The sequence below is a fragment of the Quercus lobata genome, chromosome 7 (assembly GCF_001633185.2).
Source record: "Quercus lobata isolate SW786 chromosome 7, ValleyOak3.0 Primary Assembly, whole genome shotgun sequence".
Classification (NCBI taxonomy): Eukaryota; Viridiplantae; Streptophyta; class Magnoliopsida; order Fagales; family Fagaceae; genus Quercus; species Quercus lobata.
In genome coordinates, this window is record NC_044910.1 from 40,628,243 (window position 1) to 40,652,084 (window position 23,842).

Here is a 23,842-nt window from a genome sequence, read left to right on the forward strand (position 1 = left end):
GGCTAGTGAGGTGGGTTTAATGGGCTATCCATGGGCATTTTTAACAGGTCTTCAATGGGGTTATAAAAATTTAACCAAAAAAATTATAATTATATATTATTACAAACTATCAAATTGAACAATTAAATCTACTAAAAAGATTCTATTAAAAAAAATACTAAGACATACCTCTTAAAAAGGTACTAAAATAAGATTAATTAACTTTTATTGATAAGAATAAATAAGTACATTGAATTAAATATCAACTCTTAAAGGAAATATTTGAAGAATAAAATATCAATTCTTAAAGGAAATATATGAAGAATCAAATATCAACTCATTAAGGAAAGAATTTCTTCCAACCAACGATAAGCTTTTATTTTTTTAAGGAATTTCTTCTATAATTGTAACTTGTAAGGAAAGAATTGGAATTTATCAAAGGAAAGAATGACTTTCTTTCCAGAGGTACAGAGGTAAGGCAACAGTCATCTTAGTAACTTTGTTTTAAAAATCAAAGTTACTAGACTAATACCAAAATATATATTTATTATGCATATTGTATCACAATCATTCCAAGTATTTAGTGGTTAGGTGTGTGGTTTTAAAGTTTTTATAATGTCTAAAGTTCAATCCCTCACCCACCCAACTCCCGAATTATTTTGTTATAAATTTTGGGCAATGAGTCAGGCTAACGGGTCGAGCTACTGGGCTGGGCTAATGGGCCGGCCCACCGGGCGCCCATGGGTAAAGAAACCAACCCATAGCCTGTCTCATTGGGCTACTGGGCTGCCCACGGGGTTCAATATTACCGGGCTGGGCTGCCCATTAGCCTGGTGGGCTAGCGGGTTATTGGGCCAGCCCATGGGTCATGGGCTATTTGATGACCCTTATGTTAACTAGACTTTAAATGATTAGGATTTTAATGGATGTCCTTAAAGCATTTACTAATTGATCATTTTTAAAATGTTTTAATATCATTTTCATAAGAAATATAAAAAATTATCCAAAAAGTTAGTAATTTTTTTCTTTTCACATCAAAAGTTTCTAAAAATAGTTTAGGATAAATTCCACTAAACCCCCCCTGAGATTTGGGCTAATATCAATTAAGTCCAAGACTTTTAAAAAACGACCAACTTGGTCCTTAAAAGACAATTTTATCCTTAACTCCATTTAGCACTATTCACTCTTCTCCTTCTCGTCTCATATCCTCTCTTCCATTCATTGTGAATACACTAACATGAGCATAGATTTGAGCACAAATCACACTACACAGATGCACCATCTCATAGAACACAAACATACACACTTAGCCATACAAATTCCAAAACTTGAAACCCCCAAAAATCATCCTAGATTACCAATCCTACACAAATTCATATGCACACATTAACAAAATCACCAATTAGAACCATTTTGAGACAAACCCTAAATAAAAAAATACCCACAAATTTGCAAATGATCATACCCAAACCCCATTTCAAACCCAAATAAAAAATTACCAAATCCTTATATCACAAAAGAAAACCCAATCCGTAAATTGACCAAGACCCAAACAAACAAAGAACCAAACCAAAAGAGAAAAAAAAAATTAGAACAGAGAAAGAGGATAGAGATTGACGGCCACCGGTGTTGGTGTCGCCGATGGTGGTGGCGGAGCTCGTGGGTCTTGTCAAACGTTCTCTTGACATTTGACACACAAACTCGAACACAAAGAAAGACCCAAACCCAGAAATAGAGATACAAACCCAAAAACGAAGACCTAAGCACGTTTTGCACTAGATCAGAGCTGTTGGCATGGAACAATAGCAATGGTGGTGATGTGAATCTCGAAAATCCCTAGTCAAATGTCTCCATGGCACTGATTTAAGAAGAAAGTGGAAGATGGTAGTGGAAAAAATGGGTTTCGGCCATGAAAGAAGGAGTCTTCAGCCATCATGGGTATGGGTGAAAGAGAGGGAGCTGCCGTCGGTGTGGTTGAGAGAGAGAGAGAGAGAGAGGGAGCCAGAGGTCAGAGAGAGAGAGAGAGAGAGAAGGATTTGGGACTGAGATGAGAAGGGTTTGGCTAGTTAGGGATAAAATTGTCTTTTAAGGACCAAATTGGTCATTTTTTAAAAGTCTTGGACTTAAATAGTATTAGCCCAAACCTCGGGGAGTTTAGTGGAATTTAACCAATAGTTTATAAACTAATCGGATCTAGCAAAAATTTCTAAAAATAATTTATATCAGTGGTTAATTGTGTGTTTGGATCCACGTTTGCGCATCTACGTTTTCTTATTTGCGCGTTTTCGTTTTTCTTTTTCTTTTTTTTCTTTTTTCCTAGCCGTAGTTGTTGACCATTCTGGATCCAACAGTGCGCATCAATGGCACTGTTCATGCACTGTTCACTACTGTTTGTGCATTGTTCATTAGAAAAAAAAAAAAAAAAAAGGGTTCCACAGTACTATACACATATTTAAAAATTATTTTGCTACAGTATTGTATTTTCAATTTTTAATTCCAGTAAAAATAAGTTGTATTCAAACGGATTTAATGTGTATTGACTTAGGAAGTCAACCAATAGTGACCAGTTGATCTGCGGTCCATCTAGTCATCAAGGCAAAAAAAAAAAAAAAAAAAAAAAAAAAAAAAACCTAAAGGGCGTGGATGCCCGTCGTTGGAACAGAAGAAGATTTTTAAAACCTATTTAGACCTAGTCTAACAAGAAGAAAACTTTTCAGACAAGCTATCTTTATTTAAAGATTCTAGATCACCTGAAATAAGAGTAATGGAATTAATTATTATGTTTGGAAATTCTAATGGTATTAATTATTACTACAAGAATAAGTCAGGAATCCGCAACGTAAGCATCCAAATTCCAAAGCCAAGAAATTGTCTGATAATAGGCAGGAGATTGTGGGGAACATGTTCCCATTTGGATGTTTTCTTCTTACCCAGCAAAAAACATAAACAATATAACAAGGATCTATTGTGTTAAGAAAAAAAACATTAATCCAAAAAGAATTCACGTAGTTTACTAATGGTACAAAAAACTGCTTCAACAAATGATAAAAATATATAGTGAGTACAAGAATTCATGGGGTCTAATTCCAAGGGGTAGCTCAATCAACAAAGGACCATGCCTCATGAAGCAAATGCTATTGATTTGAATCTCCTCCTCCTCCTTCTCTCTCCCTCACCTATGGCCGTTTGGATTGAGGAGGGAAAGAAGGGGGAGTAAAATAAAGTTAGCTGAAAATAAGCTAATTTTTGGTCAATTCTACTCTACGCTACTCCCCCTTCCTCCCCCTCAATCTAAACAAACCATTAAGAACTACTTATTCACAGAGAGAGAGAGAGAGAGAGAGAGAGAGAGAGAGAGAGATCTCTAGCAGCTATACTTGGTCATGTTCAATAAATGTAGTCCTTTTTTTTTTTTTTGGCTTACAAGCGAGGAAGAGGGATTCCAACTTGGGAAAAACTAGACAATGGTACTAAGCCACATGTGTTGTGAACTGGGATAATTGAAAGATAGTGTAGTCAATTCGAGATGACTAATCTCTTGAACTTGAGAGAGGAAATATACATTTTTTGGTTAATTTTCTCATTCCTTCATTCATAATTCCTACGTACATAAATATTAGTGAGGAGATAAGCTTCATCACAACCAAGTCCTAAAACATAGGATCCAACTCCTACTTAAATTTAAATACAAATTGAAATTAAATCCTAATCCTCATCCTAATCTACTACATAATTTTATTAGAATTCTATTCAAATTCAAACTTCTTCAACTACTTCAGAATTATTTGCCATTTGGCCTTGGGACACAACATTCCCTTCCCCTTCAGATGAATCTTGTCCTCAAGATTCGGCAACATAGAAATTAACCCTTGCTCACATTGATTGGAGAATACTCAGCCTCAGATTTTGAAGTGTTGAAGGAAAATTATGACCATGGAGACTTGCACCAATTCTTTAACCATTTTTGTGAGCACTAGAAACAAAAATATCTTGCTTCTCATACCCTTGAACTCATCGAGAATGACAAATTCAATATGTGGGATTGAGATCGACTCATTTGAATTCATTGAAAGATCCCTTTGGTCAATCTTTTCCACTTCATTGAACCTTTGATCTTCAAACTCAATTTTTGTAGAAAGTGCACCCTCCAACATATTACTTTCTTGAATTGTTGGTGATGCTTGGAGCACTTCACTTTGATTTTCTGAAATTTCATGAGATCCTTGATCTTTTGATTGTTCTTTGAGTTCCAAAAGTACATTGGATTGTTTATCTAAGACCTCTATCATTTGATCCCACGAATCTTGCATCTTTGCTTCCCTCCTTGCTATGCTTTTGGACATGTCCTTGGTAATATCTAACATTCGGTTGGCAATCTCTGACATGCTCTCCATTCTTTGTTTGCTGGGATTGACACACTTGATAGATAGATGTGGCGCTTTTTTTTTTTTTTTTTTTTTTTTTTTTGGGGTTGGGTGTTGCAGCGGCTGCCTGGAACTATGGTGGTTGTTGTTTGCCTTGGGTTGTAGATGAGAGGACAGTATGATAGTGTGGGATGACACGACTGAATTTTTTTTTTTTTTTTAAGAAATTAGATGGATCTGTTGGCTTTGATACCAAATGTTGTGAACTGGGATAATTGAAAGATAGTGTAGTTAATTTGAGATGACTAATCTCCTAAACTTTTTTTTTTTTTGAGAAAGAGCACTAAGGTGCAATATATTAAGAAATACCAGCTAAATCAGTATGGTAAGAAGTCATTACATCACATGGAACATCTTCCATCCAAATTACACAATTTGAAAAACTAACAACCAGTTGAGCCAAATTGTGTGCAACTGTGTTGCCCTCTCTCTTAGTATGAGAGTAGGCCAATTTTGAAAACCTAGCAGATAAATCTAAAGAGTCCTGTAGCAGTAAACCGAATGGTGCTAGGCCAGTATTCTTGAAGCTCAGCGCCTTCATCACCTGAAGAGAGTCTCCCTCAAGAACGGCTTCTTTAATGTTCAACTCTCTTGCAAACATAAGGGCTCTGTTGGCAGCCAAGGCTTCAATTTCCACTGGTTGGAGCTGTTGTGGAATCCGGTCAGCCATGGAAGCCATAACCAGCCCCTTACTGTCACGTATGATTACTCCCAAACCAGAGCTTTTGTCCTCAGCAAAAATTGCACCATCAAAGTTGATTTTAAAAGTTTCCTTATCAGGAGGCTTCCACCGTGCCCTTCTCACAAGTCTGCTGGAAAGAGTTGCAGTTGTCAAGGCTTTGAACTCAACAAAACTGTCAAGAGCCCACTGTGAGATTTGATTAAGTGGACGGTGATTCTGTTGAAGCCGTACCTGATTCCTTTGGTGCCATATGGACCAAGTAATGAAAGCAAACAACACCGGATTTCTTTGATGATCAAAAACCCAGGCCATGAGCTCACTAAAGCTTGAAAAGCTTTTTTGACTCCGGAAACTCCATATAGTATTTGCTCCCCAAACTTCATCCAGCATGTTACAAGTCCAAACTACGTGCAAAGCATCTTCTGTTGCTTCCTTACATCGATCACAACATTGCTTCGAAATAATTGTTCGTCGGAAAAGATTACATTTCAACGGGAGGGAGTTACAGCAAGCCCTCCAAATTAGATTTTTAACTTTATTTGGGCATTCAAGGGCCCAAATCTTCTTCCATAGCCCTATCTCATGGTCTTGAGTCTCATCCACCTGAAATCCAACTTCGTCTTCTTTCAAGAACCGGTAGCCAGTTTTACAACTATACCTCCCGTCTTGCTCCCACGGCCAATACATAGAATCCTCCGTGTCTTTTCTTGCCAGCGGGATATTCTTGATTTCTTCAGCTTCTTGAGGTGCAAAAATTCCATCAATCATTGTAGCATTCCATGTTCTAGTTTCCTCATTAATTAAGCAATCCACAGTGGCTTCTTCCATTGTATCCACCATTGGGGAAAGAATCTTGGTTGGATGTTTTCGGGGCAGCCACTGGTGTTGCCAAATTTTTATAGACTTTCCATTCCCCACCCTCCAGCAAGCACCACCTAGAATAACATCTCGACCATGTAGTATACTTTTCCAAGCATAGGACCCGAAACTTGTTTCCTTAGCTTCTAAAAGAGATTGATTAGGGAAGAACTTTGCTTTGAAGACTTTGTAGAAAAGGGTTTCCTTGTTGTGCAAGAGCCGCCATGCCTGTTATGCCAAAAGAGCATCATTAAAATGAGCTAGATCGCGAAAACCCATACCACCTACCATTTTTTATTTAGTCAATTCACTCCATCGGATCCAATGAATTTTCCTCTTATTTCCCCTTTGTCCCCACCAAAACCTCTTAATCATTGCCTCAATGTCATCACAAAGACCCAAAGGTAGTTTGAAACATCCCATAACATAAGTAGGGATAGCTTGGATCACAGATTTAATTAAAACCTCTCTACCCGATTGAGAAAGCAATTTACCCTCCCATCCTTGGAGTTTCCTCCAAACCCTTTCTTTTATGTAATTGAAGCTAGCCTTTTTTCCTCTACCTACAAAAGAGGGGAGGCCCAAATATTTCTCATAAGATTTCACTTCTTGGACTTGAAAGAGATTCTTTATGCTTGCTTTTGCTTCATCCGTGGTGGATTTGCTAAAGAAGATAGCAGTCTTGTCCTTGTTAATTTTTTGCCCCGACAAAGACTCATATTCACCCAATATCTTCAACACATTATGGCAATCCTCAGAGATTGACCTACAGAAAAGCAAACTATCATCTGCAAAAAACAAATGGGTTAGTTTAGGGCCTCGTTTGCATAAGGAAAAGCCCTTGATATCTCCATTCCTCGCCGAATGTTTTATGAGAGCATGAAGACCTTCCGTACATAAAAGGAAAAGGAAAGGAGATAGTGGGTCTCCTTGCCTAATTCCTCTCTTAGGGTGGATCATCCCGGTTGGTTCCCCATTCACCATAATAGAGTACAACACCGTTTTCACGAAGCTCATCATGAGAGCGGTCCATCTAGCACAAAAACCCATTTTCTCCAAAAGCCTTTCCAAGTACATCCATTCCACCCGATCATATGCTTTACTCATATCTAGTTTGATAGCCATATACCCGTGTTTCCCTGAATTATGATGCTTCATGTGATGAAGAGTCTCAAAAGCAACCATAATATTATCTGAAATTAGTCTATCCTTAGCAAAGGCAGATTGATGTTCGGTAATTAGGGAAGGTAAAAATTTCTTCAACCTATTAGCTAAAACCTTGGAGTAAATCTTATACAAAACATTACAAAGACTAATAGGTCGAAAATCAGACATATGCTCAGGATTAGCTATTTTAGGGATAAGAGTAATGAGTGTGTGGTTAATAGGTTCGGGTAGGATACCTGAATTCAACCAAGAGAGAATGGCTGAAATAACATCATGCTTCATCGTCTCCCAAAAGTGTTGATAAAACAACGGAGGTATACCATCAGGACCCGGAGCTTTTAGAGGGGCCATCTGGTCCAAGGCTTCCTTCACTTCCACTTCTGTAAATTCCTTCAACAGATCCGCATTCATCTCCTCGGTCACCATACGAGGAATTTTCTCAAGAGAGTCAACGTCAAGAATCGGATTTGAGGAGGAGAAAAGATCTTTGTAGTAACTTACCATCACATGCCCTATTTCCCCTTGATCGGTCAACCAAACTTCATTCCGGTCTCTTATTCCTCTAATTAAATTCTTCCTAAACCTCTTTGTGGCCTTACTATGGAAGAAAGCTGTATTACTATCCCCTTTGCTTAACCATAACACCCTAGATCTTTGACACCACATCCTTGATTCCCGGTCTTGCAACAAGTTAATCTCCATTCGTAGCCTCCTAACTCGAGTATTATTTCCACTCACCATAGCTTCATTCTCGGCCACAACCAATTGTTTCTTCTTCAAATCTAAATCCCTTTTCACGTGCCCAAAATTGTGTTTACTCCACCATGATAATTCTTGTTCACATTTAGCCACTTTTTTCAAAATGGCTAAGCTTGGATTTGAATCCCTTGTACTACTCCACACTTCCTCCACCATCTCACCACAAGATGGCTCCGATAGCCACATTTCTTCAAATCTGAAGCATCTCTTTTTTCTAAGTTCTGGCATCCCTGACAGATTGATCAAAAGGGGAGAATGATCCGATGACATACAACTAAGATGGTGAACCTAGTTCCTGGAAATTTTTGAAACCAAGAATTTGTAGCCATGCACCGATCCAGCCTTGTTCGAATGGAATGCCCATCAACATAGTGCTTTGCCCACGTGAATTTAGGCCCCACAAAACCTAAATCCATAAATTGACATTCGTCGATCACATCTCGAAATAGTTGCATTTGATTATGATCTCTAGAAGCCCCACCCCACGTCTCCTCTTGGCGGACTATTTCATTAAAATCGCCCCCGCAAATCCAAGGGATATTCATTCTATTTTTTAAGCTTCTCAATTTGCTCCATGCCTCACTCCTCCTGTGGGTTTCAGGTTCTCCATAAAAACCAGTAAATCGCCATGCACTATCAGAATTCCCATTGATGATCGTATCAATAAAATACCTATGGGAATCAACCACATCAATGTTAATAGAATTTTTCCAAAATAATACTAACCCACCGCCTCTATTCAATCTTGGAGCCACCCACTTCTGGTCGAAATTAATCTTGCTCAAAGTACGATCTAGCCTTGCATTGTCTGCCCATGTTTCGGCTATAAACACAACAGAGGGATCTTTTGCCTGTATCAATCTAACAAGCTCATTTTCTGTACGTGGATTCCCAAGCCCACGACAGTTCCACAATAATAGACTCATTGTTTCTGGCATGGCTGATTAACAGCCTCCGCCAATATCTTGTTTTTTTGGTTCACCTCCCTGAGAAACCCTTCTTTTTTTGAGTAACTCATTTTGGTTTGTTGCATTGCCTGAGCTTCTTTTTCCCCCCACTACTTCTCCCATAGCAGCATCAGCTTCCACTCCTATTCTATTAATTCTTTTCCAAGTCCCCTCAGCATGTCCGTGAATGGCTAGGTGCTGTGGTCTCTCTGCCAAAGCTGATGGAATCTCTGCCAAAGGTGGTCTAGGAGGCAAAGACAAATTGGCTGAGAGTATAGGAGTGCACGGCACACTTGCTTCAATGTCTCTATGTTGACCCATGTGATTTTCCTTTCCTGTGCAAACTCTAGGGCTGGCAAACCTACTGCATTTTGAATCATACTTTTTTATTTCTTTATCTATCTCCCCTAAAGCTTCCTCAAAAGACTTTCCTGACTCTTTTTTCACTGCTGCCCCAGTCTGCTGTGTTATGACATCTTCCATGACTTTCTCCTTCGTTGACTGCCTTGAATCATGAATATATACCTCCTGGAAAACCGGCTCTATGTTTCCTTCATTGGGGACTTCAAAACTTTCCATTTCAGGCCTTATATTTTCTGGCGTTGTACTTTCTTTTTCCAGCCTAATAATGTCCGGCACTTGCTTGCCTGAGCGAACAACAACCACCGGCGCTGCCGCCGCTCCTTTGTGCTTTTCCGTCGCTGCTTCATGCTTCCCTTCACTACCTCGTGTTTTGCTGTTGAAAATACCAGGCACTTTGATCACATATTTTCGGGATGCTACAAATGGAGCTGCCTTAAGCCATGGAGCATATTGTTTTGACTCAGGCAGGAGGCTGCCTTCACTTGCAATCCAGAGCACACAATCACGATCTTCATGCGTCAAACAGCCACACCAGAAACACAGACTAGGAAGCCTCTCATATCTGAAGTGCACCCACAGCTCCTTTCCACTGTCAAGTGAAACCACACGTCCCCTACTCAAAGGTTGGGTGATATCTAACGTGACCCGAACCCGTATGAAGTTGTCTCCCTCTGTTTCAGCTTCCTCAGTCCCTACATTAACTTTACCAATCGCTTCACACAATTGTTCGGCGATCTTTCTTGTCCGAAACCTGATTGGAAGATCATGGACTTGCACCCAGAAAGTCATTTTATTAAACTCCATGTCACCAACATTCTTATCCTTCTCATACCGTTGCAAAACCATTAGACGTTTATCAAAACTCCAAGGTTCTGCAGCCATGATTTTCTCCATCTCATTCTTGTCATCAAAAGAAAATAACACCACATGATCACTTTCTTTTTTGATTTTGAAACCATTCCTCGATCTCCACAGGGGGGGTGAAGGTCTTAGCTATAGCATCTATGTTTAGGGCTCTCTTGGTTAAGAATTTAGCTGCTAAAACAAACTCAGTCTGCGCCTGTTCCTCTTTGATGCGAAAGTTTGAACATTCACAGTCCGAGAGGGTTAGGCTATTCCAAGTTCTTGTAAGTTCTTCCATCCTAATCTAATAACTGTTTCCCAAAATCCCTGAATAAAAGTCCCACAAAGCCTTAAGGTAAACCTGTTACCTTAAGGGACAGAAGCACCTTCAAGAGAAGGGACACCCAATTCTACACTCTAGGAGAGGTTGAGAGCCAACCTTCGCTAGCAGAGAGAAACTACAAAGTTGGATTCAGCGGGTTTAGATTGGTCTATTTCACCGGGTGAGCAGAAAATTAATTTTTTTTGGTTAATTTTCTCCTTCATTCATAATTCCTACGTACATAAATATTAGTGAGGAGATAAGCTTCATCACAACCAAGTCCTAAAACATAGGATCCAACTCCTACTTAAATTTAAATACAAATTGAAATTAAATCCTAATCCTCATCCTAACCTACTACATAAATTTATTAGAATTCTATTCAAATTCAAACTTCTTCAACTACTTCAGAATTATTTGCCATTTGGCCTTGGGATACAACAACATGTCACTTGGCAAATGTGGAGCCTAGTTACTAATAGAAGTAAGGTAATATTCTCCATGGAACAAGTTTACAATATTCTGCCCAGACTTCTTTATACTTCGTGGCACAGCGAGCTTCATCCCTCCTTTCTCTCCAAATTAGCAGAATAAGGAGATAAATGGGGTAAAAGTATGGAATTGGGGAACTGCAAAATGAGAGAATTTTCAGTATGGAAATTCTTACTAAGGAAACACAGCATTGAGAAATCAGGAAGGTACCTTATTCCACAAGGTAAACTGAAGGACAGAGCAAGCAGCAAGTCCCCAAGGTAATTACAGTGCCTTGCAATTCCCCTTTAACAAAATAATTACAGTGTTAAGACCTTTAAAGAGATGAAGCATCATTAATAACGTCCATAACAACTTTAAGGAGATGGGAATGGAAGGTTGAAATGATTTATCATGATTTTCACAGATGGATAAGAGTCACAATCAGAAACAATGAATAGAAAATCCAACACTTAAATATAGGCCTACAACAAGGCTCCATTATCAGGTCATTTCACATTCCAGCAGATGCTCCTCCTACCAGTTTATGATGCAAACGATTTCAGGTCCTATCCGCCTTCTTATTTCAAACATTGCTCAGCAGACTGATTATCAATAATGCTAAATGATAGATCAGATACCAGACTTCATCAGTCCGCTTCTCCATCCTTGTTGTCCCCATTTACAAATTGTGATTACTAAAATTTACAAATGCATCAAATCATTCAAATAATGTCTCATTTATTATTTTCATTCCTATTAATTGAAATGATTGATGATAGGAAGAAACAAACATGATGATGATGATAAGAGATTTGAACAGCAGTCTTACCAAAAACCAGAAGCAAGCAACTTCCCACCAATGACCTTCGGAGGCCTACCCCATATAGGTGCTTTGGGATTCTTTTTAAATACATGTTTCTGCTTGTTAGCTCCCCTAAATACCATATATCTGCCCAGTTGCAAGGAGTGCATTTTTACTAATTGTTCTTAAAAAAAATTAGGTAAGAATTTCCAAGTACCTAGAATAAATCGAAACAAAGTTACCCAATCAGAAATACAAAGCAATTTGCTATTACAGAAGCTGTTGTAAGCTCTGGCTTGTTATTCAAAAGCCACCAACCCTACAAAATCAAAGATTATTGGTTATACAAACTATAATCAATATTTAAATTATTTTCACAATTTCAAGTGCATCTGACAAAATTGTGACTGTGTGTGGTTGTGTCCGTGAAGCATGCATAGGAGTAAAAATAAAGTTATGCTTCTTAGGGTGTAGGGATTTATCATTGGTGATCTAGCACAAAGAACCGGGAAAAAAAAAACACATTGAAAAGAATGAAAAGACATGGTTCTAAGGAGCACTAACAATTATTATAAAAATATAAAAAAATAAAAAATAAAAAAGAAGAAGAAGAAGTAAAATAACAATAAAGAGGCTGTTAAAAAAGCATTAGTCTTACTGGGAAAATGCTGGGAAGCATAAAACATTGAAAGACTCTTAAACATTTAAGTACAATTCCAGTACTAATATATTGTATACATGGCAAGAGAACACCTACAACTGCCAATTGAATGCTAGAATGTTTAATGCTGTGATGATTGACAATAGTTGGATAGGACTTAGACATTGAAGTGGTGACAATAATGCAGTGTGAAAATACCTAGGTAAGGGTTTGAACACTACTTGGAAATGGAACCATTTTCTATCTTACGTAGAACTCGGGCTCAGCCTGTCTTGTATTATATAGTCTTTAATAATGGTCAACACTCTGAATTCAAAATCACTAGTTTAACCAAGCAATTAAGAACTACTATGCAGTGCATCACGCCTGTGTGCACAGAGAAACTGAAACAACCTCTCATATATCTAAACTTTAGATCATGGTAACTTGCCTGAACACTAAAACCGAAAGGGATCCACACTAGATCTCCAAATACCAACATGAAGCCCAACCTTTCAGCAATTATGTCCCATCTGTAAAAGACAAACACATATGTGAAGGTAAAAAAATTGAAGTGAATTATACATGAACTGCTATGGATGCAAATCAGGAGCTGAAGTAAGATTTCAATATTGGCTTTTAGACATTATGTTGGTACTTAAATTAGTTAATTTTTAAAGGTAAATACTAGGTTATTTAAAACAAATTTGGTCTTTCAACTTCTGGAAAAATATCTACTAGAACTTTCCAGACATGTCAGCAAAGAGAATAGTGGTACCATATGTGCATTGATATGCAGTTTTTGGGAACTTAACCTAATTGAAGACCTCTCAGCTCCTCATATTGCCATTTCGTTCAACTCACACTCATTTCTTCACAAAGTTTCAGCAGCTTAATAGGAAAACTAAATTATATTTTACCTTGGGATGCGCTTTGTTTACTGCACGTATTCACCATATATATATAAGGTGACCTTCAGTGCAAAAAAGGTGAGGGATGAGCTAGGGGTTAGATTTCAGGCACAAACTTCAACAGTATAAATTGGATTGTTTTAGACTTGCCAGAGTATGGACCAGCCATTTTAGAGTATTTTATTATGTAAAAGACAGTGATTTTTATTGCCATCCAAGAAAATGTCAATGCTAATCAATTAGAATTCTTTGTTTTTGATAGGTAATTAGAATTTTTTGTCACACAACAGATTTATGTTTAGCTCTGATTGACCTTTTCAATTGTTATATAAAAGATTACATATATGACAGCATTTAAATGGGAAAATTTAATGCTGGCATGAACTTGGCCAGAGCTTCAGAACTTAGGCGAACGTCTTGGGCTTATACCAGGCTTCATCAAATTTTAAGGGATCTAAACTTAGGGCTGAACCCAGGTGAACCTTCACATGGCTCAGCATTGCAATGCCTCTATTGAACTTCTTCAAAAATATCTGCTCTTTTATTCTTTTCAGGAAATGGGTGTTCCCTATAATCTATTTTATGTTGTCTTTTCTTTTTGGATTGTTCATGAATTACTGTTTTGTAACACACCAAATCGGCCAGTATTGGATTTTAGTCAATATCTACTTGCCCAAGGCCTGCCAATACCTAGATCAACACCGGTACTAGAAACCACAGTCAAGCATGGCAATTCCTGCTTTTAATATATCATCAGATTAATGTAGGGCATATTACAGTTAGAGGAAGAAAGAAGAGCTGAAGACAAATTATAGTGAACAAAAGATGCTTCAGGATGAATGCAAAACCAAATTTTGACATGGGAGAAAACTAAATTGTGGAATGATTCTGCTGCAAAGACATGGTACTGCACTTACGTGGAGGTCATGTATTCCTCATAAAAAAAGTAGTCCAGAATGTATAACTGGGAAAAAAAAAAAAAGTGGACAGAATATTCAGCAATAACAAATGACACCTAAATAAAAAGATCTGAGAAAATATTAATAAAAGGATTACTTAGCATCACCAGATTACCACACAGAAAAGCTGGTAAAGAATCATAGATTGGCTCAGGGTAGCATCCTGAATACTTCTTGCAAGAACTGATAGGTTGATAATTAGCCAGCCCATCATTCCAGCTCTAACAAAGAAAAATCTACAGGAGAGTTCCCTCGTGTTAAAAAAATTATGTCCACTAGAAATTATAACAATGTCAGATTTAATTATGTCATGAGGTTCATCAATACCCCAAAATGTTAATCTGACGAGTAATGATAAGAATGCCAGATAAATTAAGCCATCCCACTCATGATGTTGACAAGGGGATAAATTGAAATGTTATTATGAACTGGTTAAGAACGTAAAATAACATGCCAATTGCCAGGTGGGCAAGAAATGAGAAAAGGCCCAATCGATGTGTAACAGGAAAAATAGAGAACCATTGTATGTGCAGAATAGAAGTCATTACAAAACTCAAATTCATAGCTATATAATAAGATTTGTATTCATTGACACAGAAGAATATGCCCAGAAAAAATGAGAACCAGATCACATACTTGAGGTCAATGCCCATACACTGAGGATTAAGCTGAATTCCAAACCACCTATTAAATGACATAAAGGGAAGCAATATCAAGATAATTCCTCAAAACATGTTCTCCAAGTAATGAAGCATGGACACTTAATCCTTCATCATTAATGACAACAAAATAGAAAAATATATACTTTATCTTTCATCATTGATGATAACAATCTTTGTTGCATCAGAGAAGTGAATGATTGGGAACTAGATTCTATGACAGTATGGTACAATTACTAGATGACATATACACTACAAAGATTCAACATGGGGAGGAATATGAATTGGTATGGATCCCTTTGAAAAATCATGGCTTCTAGGTGAAGAGCTACTAAAAGGCATTAAGAGGAGGAGGAAACTATTTTCCTTGGCAAAGCATTCAGAAAGTTTGTGTTCCGCTAGGGTGGCTTTCTCGCATGGTGTGTTGCATTAAGGAAGACTATGACCACGGATAATTCAAGAAAGCGGGAGATACTTATTATGGACTGGTGCTTTGTGTCCAAAAGGCATGGAGAGAGTATGGCTCCTCTCTTTCTCCAATATGTGTTGGCTCAGAAATTTTGGTCTTTGGTCTTTTGCTTGTTTGGTGTTCATCAGACAATGCCTTACTTTGTGATAGAGGTGTTATCATGTTAGAAGGGACATTTGGGTAAGAAAAGTAATGGAGGAATTTGGAAAGCTTTAATGTAATGCCTTTGGAGAGTGAAATTATCATTGTTTAGAGAGGAAAGAGCTACATTCAAAGAAGCTGAAATTCTTATTTTTTACAATATTATTTGAATGGATTTCTGCTTCTCATCCATTTTCTACTATGGATTTTCTAGAGTTCCTAAATACCTTTCATTAACCTTTATTGTACTTAATATTATTTTTCTTTCTTCTTGCTTGTGGTTTTCCTTTGCATTCTTCCTATGTACGAGGGTTGTGCTCCTTTCATGCTTTTTATAATGAATTTAATTACTTATCAAAAAAAAAAAAAAAAATTGACGTTGACCAGGGAGTTATTAGATCGTTTCACCATGTAGAGTAAACTATAGCTTGGGATTGGATAAGAGCATATGAGTTTTGTAGGTTTAGCTTGCCATAAAATTAGTTCTTCTATTTTAGTAATATGCAGCTTCCCCTTTCACTGTGGATAAAAGAAATCTTTTTTTTTTTTCAAAGATTCGGTAGTTACATTGGGGGAGGGGGATTTGAATCTTTGATGTCTCTATTGGAACACCAGGAAATACCAATTGAGCTAAAAGGCTCTTACCTGGAGAAACCTAAAAGGATGGGCAGGAAAATATTAATGTAAATAGTAGCCCAAATTCTATTTCCTGTGAAAACAGAAGTCCTCGAACCTGTTTTGATATTACTTCAAATAAAATATTAGGGATTTCCCAAATACCAGTCATGAATTAGGTTCCCCGTGAGATGAGGTTTCAGTGAAGAACCCTGATTTCTTGACTTGCAGCCAGCAGCATACAGTGCCAAGGTCACCTAACATTAGAAAACAAGAACAGTGAGAAAATACATGAGCTGATCAGAAAGAAAGAAAAATCTGTAACTTATAACAAAAGATTGAATTATGGAATATAGTGTAAAAGGAAAATAAGGTTTAAATCCTATCATATTAAAACGCCAAGAGCTTTATAGCTAAATGGTGTTGCCCAATTCTTTCCATAACGTGAACTACTTTAGTTCGGAAACAAAATATAGAGAGAAATCCTGAATGCTGAAAGATGAAAAAACAAAAGAATTCCTAGACCAACTCCCCCACCCCCCCAAAAAATATCTTCAAAATTTAAATCATCCAGTGAATTTTTAAATCTCTAATATAGGTACTCTTCAGAATTTAATGGATTGCTGCTGACCTTCTGTCTAGCAATGACTACAAATATTTTTATGATTAACTGCTTCTTTATTTTTTGGCACCATATAGATTCAAGTGCCAAAGGGATTTCCCACATTCAAATTGGATTCAAATCATAAGTGTAACTTCGGGATTGATATTCTGATAGGAACCCCAAATTATGTCATATGTCTTGTAATCCCTTTAGTTAGTTAGTTAGTTGAGATTATGATGAGTTAGTTAGAAATTGAGCACATGTAGCTCAATTAACACATGACTTAATTCTTAGAACACATGTTCAATTAACTAGCCAATTACCTTAGGCCATTTGGGCCAATGAGATTAGAGCTAGTCTTCTATAAATACATAATTGTAATTCAACATTGGATATTGAAGAATAAACCAATTGCTTAGTGCATTTCCTCTCTCTCTTAATATTTCTCTATGGAGGGTGACTACCTCGAATTAAGTCAATTTCCATACAATTCTTATACATTCCCCTACAATTCCCATCCACCCCCATTAGGAACCACTGGATTTCTAACATATTCTGTGTTGTTGTAATGGCCCCATATATATGAACTCTTCCGCATGAGAACCAAACCAACACAGTTGAACATCTAAGTAACAACTTTACAAAAAGTTTATCACATTTGAATCTTTAAAATCTTCAATCATTTGGAGAATAACACAAAAGCATAAATGTCAGCACGCACATCACCACTTTAGATGCATAATTTAGTGCTACAGTTGAAATTGAACAAATTTAAATTCCAAATAATCAATAAGTACAAAAATATTAATTGTAACTTACAATACAACTTAACACAAAGGTTGCTGATAGCAGCTCAAGCCCTCTGTCTGAAATCACCTGCACGCATTGTTAAATGTTAAAATCCACATGTGCAGTATGTCAAGAATTGCATTGCTTAATCTCCACATATGTTTAATTGGCACCACAGGAGAAGAAAGAAACCAAACAAACCCCTGTGAAAGCATTCAAAAATACACTTTACAAAACCACTGTTAATGTTTTGAAGTAGGATACGCCCAAGACACATAATGCCTTTGATTGTCCAGCATAGGCTTCAGGCGGCTATGAATCTCCAAATCAGTACCAGACCATAATAGTATAAGAAATCCATTTTTTCTGCTATATCTCAACTTTATTTAGATCTCTACAACAATTTCTGATATGACACAATATTTTTAGAATTTCTGCCCATTATGGGAAGTTTGGTAATTCAACTTCGTGTTCTAGAGCTTATTCAAATACTTACAATCCTAAGTGCAAAACTTAGGTACAGATCTTTAAGTGCTGTACTTCAGGTTCCCCAATTACATTCAGCCACGTGATTGCATTGACCAATACAGCACAAAAGGTATTATCCTCCCCCAAGGACAACAAAATCCAACTATGGGCCCATTGGGTAAAGCGGCCAAGGTTGAATTTAATTGGAGAATATAAGATACAGCACCTAAGAAACTGTACCTAAGTTTTGTCCTAGTCCTAATACACTTAGCCTTAATTGTATTAAAGGGAAAACAAAAATAATAAAAACAACTGAAAGCAATGAACACATACAGTGGGTGATATGTAATCCATCTTAGCAGCCATCCCCAGAAGTGCAACCAGCAGAAGAAGTGATAGCAAACCTTTTAATGCACAAACATAAACAACAAAATTGAATACTAAATTCTCAAAGAAAAGAAAATGAAATTCACTGAACCAAACACACATAAATATATAGACAGACCATTGCAGCGATAATGAAGACGGGAACCGTCCTGTAAGATTACACCGGGAACTACTTTTCCAGGTAAAATAGGTCCAACAATGGCCAAGTATGTAAAGAATGCGGCTAAGATAGCAACCTGATGACCCAAACGTGTACAGAAATGAAAAATGGTTAGAAAATCTATGGATCAGAGATGGGATTTCGGGGATTTGGGATAGATTGGTTTTGAGAGAAGAGTACTCACTGAGGTTGATGAGGGAATTAGAGCGTGAAGAAGTACACCCAGATCCATATTCTCTGTGTCTGTTGATTTTCCTCTGAGCTGAGAATAGCAGTGCCGTGAGCTATATAAGACAAGTCTATCTGTGGTTTGACTCTTAGGTCGCTACCCGCAAGAGTTTTTAAAACTTCACAACGGGCTGTTTCATGCCTACAAGACCTCAAATGCTAGTGGGGTTCAACTCTAGTCTTTTTCTTTTTCTTTTTTAATAAATTGATATAATGGGAAATGATTAGTTTTTTTTTTTTTTTTTTTTGGGGGAACAAATGATTAGTTAGTTTAGAACCTTGTTTTAGATACATTTGATGAGAAACTATTTTTTACTTTTTGGATACTTAGTTTAGAAACTATTTTTAGATACATTTTGACGAGAAAATGATAAAAATAATTGATTTTTTTAATAGTTAATAAATTGATATAATGGGAAATGATTAGTTAGTTTTGAACCTTGTTTTAGATACATTTGATGAGAAACTATTTTTACTTTTTAGATACTTAGTTTAGAAACTATTTTTAGATACATTTTGATGAGAAAATGATAAAAATAAATGATTTTTTAAATAATTTTTTATATTTCTTATGAAAGTAGTGTTAAAAACTTTCATAATATGGTTTATTAATAAGGAAAATGTTAACAATTGTCTTAAAGGTACCCGTTAACATGGTTCTTTAATAATTACAATAAAGGAAATTCGAATTTTAAATATCTTTATTAGAAACAGGAAACACACGGAAGTGCCAATTATTTAAGCTATAAAGCTCTTGATGGGTTCTAGTCTAGTCTACACAACAAAATCATATCCCCCATGACTACTATAAATAATTAATTTTTCATTTTCTCTGTTTATGTCACCATAATGAAAGCATTATGCATTTATCAGTAAGTATAACTACCACCACGCACCCTTGGTGTAATAGTCACTCCACAAGTATAAATACTTGTGAGGGGTAAGGGTAGGGGTTCAAATCTTCAGAAGGGAGCTTCACACACATATACATTTAAATTAAACTAGAGTGACAATTTTATCTTGTATTAAAAAAAAAAAAAAAAAAGTAAGTATAACTAGGAATAAAAATTCAATGTTCCCCGTTCAGTAATCTACTTTGTTCTTTACCTATTACTACATGTCATGTATTATTTTTGCTTTTTAAATTTTAAATTTCTTTACCTATTACTAAATGTCATGTATTGTTTTTGTTTTTTAAATTTTAAATTTGGTTACTTTACAAGGAAGAAGAAAAAAAAGTGCGAGAGTCTATGATTATTGAAGCATAAAGCGATACCTTGGCTTTATTTGGTTGGAAAAATGGAAAATGTTGGAGTAATAGAAAAGTCATAGGATAGAAAGAAAAAAAAGTCACCATATATGTTTGGTTTAGATGGTGGAAAAGTTGAATGATGCAAAATATAAATATATTTCATTTGTTTGGTTAAGAAGAAAAATGAGATTATGAAAAATATTATTTGTATAAATTTACTAAAGAGGGGTTGTAATATGACAAAATGGTAAGTGATTGTTGGTAGAATAAAAAAGAAAAGAAAAAAAAAGCCCAAGTTATTTGGACGTTCTCTCTTCAAAGAATATGGGGGAACCAAGAAAACACTTAAACTGTGTTTGTTTCGGGTGAAAAACATATACAAAATTTATTTATACCTGACAAAGTGTTTTGTGTGGACCGTAAAATACGATTGAACTGAAATCAATTTCCATTTGATCGTAAAATAGAGGGGGTGGGAGTGTAAATTACTTTACACTTTTATTTTCCCTACAACCATTTTACACACACACACACAAACCGTTCGGCATATTTGTTGGATTATACATATTTTTCGATAACCATTTTACGTGCAAACCAAACACTAGAAACCATTTTCTAGCGTATTTTCTAGAACATAGCCAAACAATTGAAAATATTTTCATTTTCAAAAAATATTTTCACCAGAACAAATTTTACGCTCGGAAAACATTTTACATTGAGCCAAACCCAGCTGACCCCACCAATTTCTCTACATAATTTCACTCTTACTAAACATGGAACTTTTTTTCTCCTCCCTTTTTCATCCACCTAGATTTCACTCAAAACCAAACACAATGTCAAGGTAGGACGGAAATTTTTTATTCATTATAATAATACATAAAACATAAGGTGGTTTTGATGAGCATTTCTCACAACACTTTCATGGACTATTGTATACATATAATTGATACCCAACTACCCATCGCCTATCATACTAGAAAGAGGGACACCTTATAAGATCGATGTCTTTGGCATTAGAACGAGTGTTCCACACAACACTCACATGGATGACTGTATCCAGACAAACAATTTCTATTACCTATTATACAAGAAACAGGGACACCCTAGAAGATCAATGATTTTAGTATTTGATGTACCTATAAATTTGTAATAAGTGTGTATATATATATATATATATATATTTCACGACTCTACTTCTTTGAAAGTCTAACTAAATTCAATTTAGAATTCCTCCTATATCCTTTTAGATCATAGATAATATTTGGCAAAATTAGATCTTTTGGTCCAAATACTTATGAATGTCTATCATTACTTAACTTCTTTTTCATTTTTTTTTTTAAATTTGGAAATTTGGATTGTTTTTCATTAATGAATTGAGCTTTTGGCTTAATTTTGTTTTCAAATGTTTTAATTATTAAATTTATTATTTTTTCATGTGTAATATTAATATATGTGTTCTTAAAGGCTAAAGCATAATCTGATTAAAGACATTACTCAAGTTGTATAAGTTACGGTGTTAACCATTTCAATAATTTAATTCAACATTAAAACATATGATTTAAATATCAAAATAAGACTTAAAAGTGATTTTTTTTTTTTTTTGAGAGGAAACAGTGTAATTTTATTGAATCGAAGCCGAATCGACTTGAATTACAGAAAAAAAAAGTGTGGAGGAATACTCTCCATCCACACCGAAAACTCGCTAACATGTCTCGCATGTCTAGCAATATTATGAGCTGCCTTGTTGGCCTGTCTTTGCACATGATTAAACTCAACTTCAACCAGCTGTTTTGCTATGTCCTTAGCTTCATCTAACAGGTGTCCATACTCTGCCATCGAATATTCTTCACTCATTAGTCCATCAATAGCAATCTTTGAGTCGCCTTCAAGAACAATAGATGATAGTCTCAGATCTTTGGCAAACTAGAGTGCTTTCTTTGCTGCTATCACTTCTACTGCGATGACTGAAAAAGGCAACTGAAAGCTTTCTGCCATGGAAGCTACTACTCTGCCTACACCATTTCGGACAATGACTCCAACACCAGCAAGGTTATCTTCTCTAAACACTGACCCATCAAAATTTACCTTGAGTTTCGACCATGGAGGAGGTTTCCAAATAAGTCAAGGTGGAGTCTGGCTGGGCTGATCAGGTGGACGTGGAGGTATGGTTCGAACAAAGGAAGCTCTGGCGTTTTGCACCAGAAAAATTCGCATGATCGGGAAGGGCTTCACACTTGTTCTAATGGAATTTCGGCGATACCAGATTGCCCAAACCATCGTAGCAAAGAGGTTCAAGTCGTTACCTATCTCCATGATGTGTTCTACCAAATCTCGGAAACTCGAAAAGTGCGGACTCGCATTATAATTCCATGCGATATCATGAGACTAGACCTGTGACAGAAGTGGGCATGACCACAACGCATGAAGCACATCTTCGGTTGCACCTTTACATTGGTCGCAGCGATCATCCGCAAGAATCATTCGACGCCTAAGGTTGAGCTTGGTTGGGATTGAATTCTTAATGGCTCTCAACAAAAAGTTTCGAACCTTTGGCTGGACTAGTAATCCCCAAATCTTCTTCCAAAGTGTGTTGTCCTCAGGTTGGTACTCATTGTTGTCCAAGCTCCGCGACTTATATAGGAACCTATATCCGGATTTTACTGTGTATGAACCCGTTGGAGTGAAAAGCCAATTGATTTTTTAATCTTAAGTTTGGAATTAATCATTCTACGATAACCTTATTTATGCAAGTATTAGAAAATATTTAACTAGAGTTCAAATCACCCTCTTCAACTAGAGGCAGTTTGGCAGTTTATTAATTTGTTATATATTTGATATTTCAAAATGGTTTTAACCTTTCAAATGTTTCGATTTAATTCTTAACTATATTACATGTGTGTTAAAAATGTCTCGTTTCTTAATTGATGGATTGAAAGGTGTGATGTGACAAACAAAAATTCTAAAATCAAGCTAAAAAGATAATACATTAGGGATTGTTTTTACATTAGCATTAAGTTAAACGGGGAAAAAAAATCTATACCATCATCAGTTGTCCCTTGGACCATATGTGCATATCTATTTTGTGGCATCATATTTTTCAATTTACCAATTGACAGCGTGAAATTTTAAAGTTTACAACACCTTTAAAAGATTACAAAATAAAAGCGGAACATTTAAAATGTTGGGAAAAGTTGATGACCAAAATGTGTGTTGAGGGCCATTTGTGGAAGCCCATGCAGACAGAAAAGCCCAATAATGAGGGCTACAAAGAATTGACAAGATAAATAGCAAAAAACCCATTAGGCTCAAGTGACAGGAATAATGGATCATAGGCCCAACAAATAAATAAATGGGTCTTGAAGAGGCAAACGGACTCAAAGAAGTCAGGAAAAAAAGAAATAGCATCCCATGGGCAGAGTATGAGGTAGAAAAGTGAGAAAGGGCCGCCGCAGGCCCAAGGCAATGCAAACTAAGAGAGTAAGGGGTTTATGGCAGGCCCATGAACCCCAAAGATAAGGATAAGGTTATTGGGCCGAGGAAGCCCAATGAAGTTAGTAAAAAGCCCATGGGAGTGTAGAATTAGCAAACGGGCTGAGGAAGCCCAAAGAAAGCAATCGGGCCATGGATGCCCAAAGCGATATAGGAGCCCATGAGTAAAAGCAAAATAGTGCCGATGACAGGCCACTGAGAAAAGGGATAAACGGCTGGCCCAAAAAGAGGTCCAACAAGATTAAGTTATTACGGCAAGAATAACAGTTCAACGTAGCAGGCAATAAAGAAAAACAAAAGTGGGCCAAAGAAATGTAAGGCCCATCATCATACGAAGCCTAGTTCTTAAATGGAGCGGGAAACCAAAGAAAAGCCCACATGAAGGGTCAAGAAACACAGACGGAGAGTCTCCAGATCACGGCAGACGCATGAGCAGCAAGCAGACCCTTAG

At 36.6% G+C, this 23,842-nt stretch overlaps 1 protein-coding gene across 1 annotated transcript; it reads right to left on the bottom strand.

Moving 5' to 3' along the window:
• Window positions 1-10,609: 10,609 nt before the first annotated feature.
• On the bottom strand, window positions 10,610-18,852 carry LOC115952837 (delta(14)-sterol reductase). The gene is made up of 13 exons (XM_031070165.1): window positions 18,607-18,852; window positions 18,381-18,498; window positions 18,209-18,279; window positions 17,438-17,494; window positions 16,180-16,271; window positions 14,767-14,814; window positions 14,246-14,366; window positions 14,089-14,135; window positions 12,712-12,793; window positions 11,863-11,939; window positions 11,648-11,767; window positions 11,047-11,121; window positions 10,610-10,973 (listed from the first exon to the last, which is right to left on the bottom strand). The coding sequence occupies exons 1-13, from the start codon at window positions 18,652-18,654 to the stop codon at window positions 10,820-10,822; spliced, it is 1,110 nt and encodes a 369-aa protein (XP_030926025.1). The 5' UTR covers window positions 18,655-18,852; the 3' UTR covers window positions 10,610-10,819.
• Window positions 18,853-23,842: the final 4,990 nt, after the last annotated feature.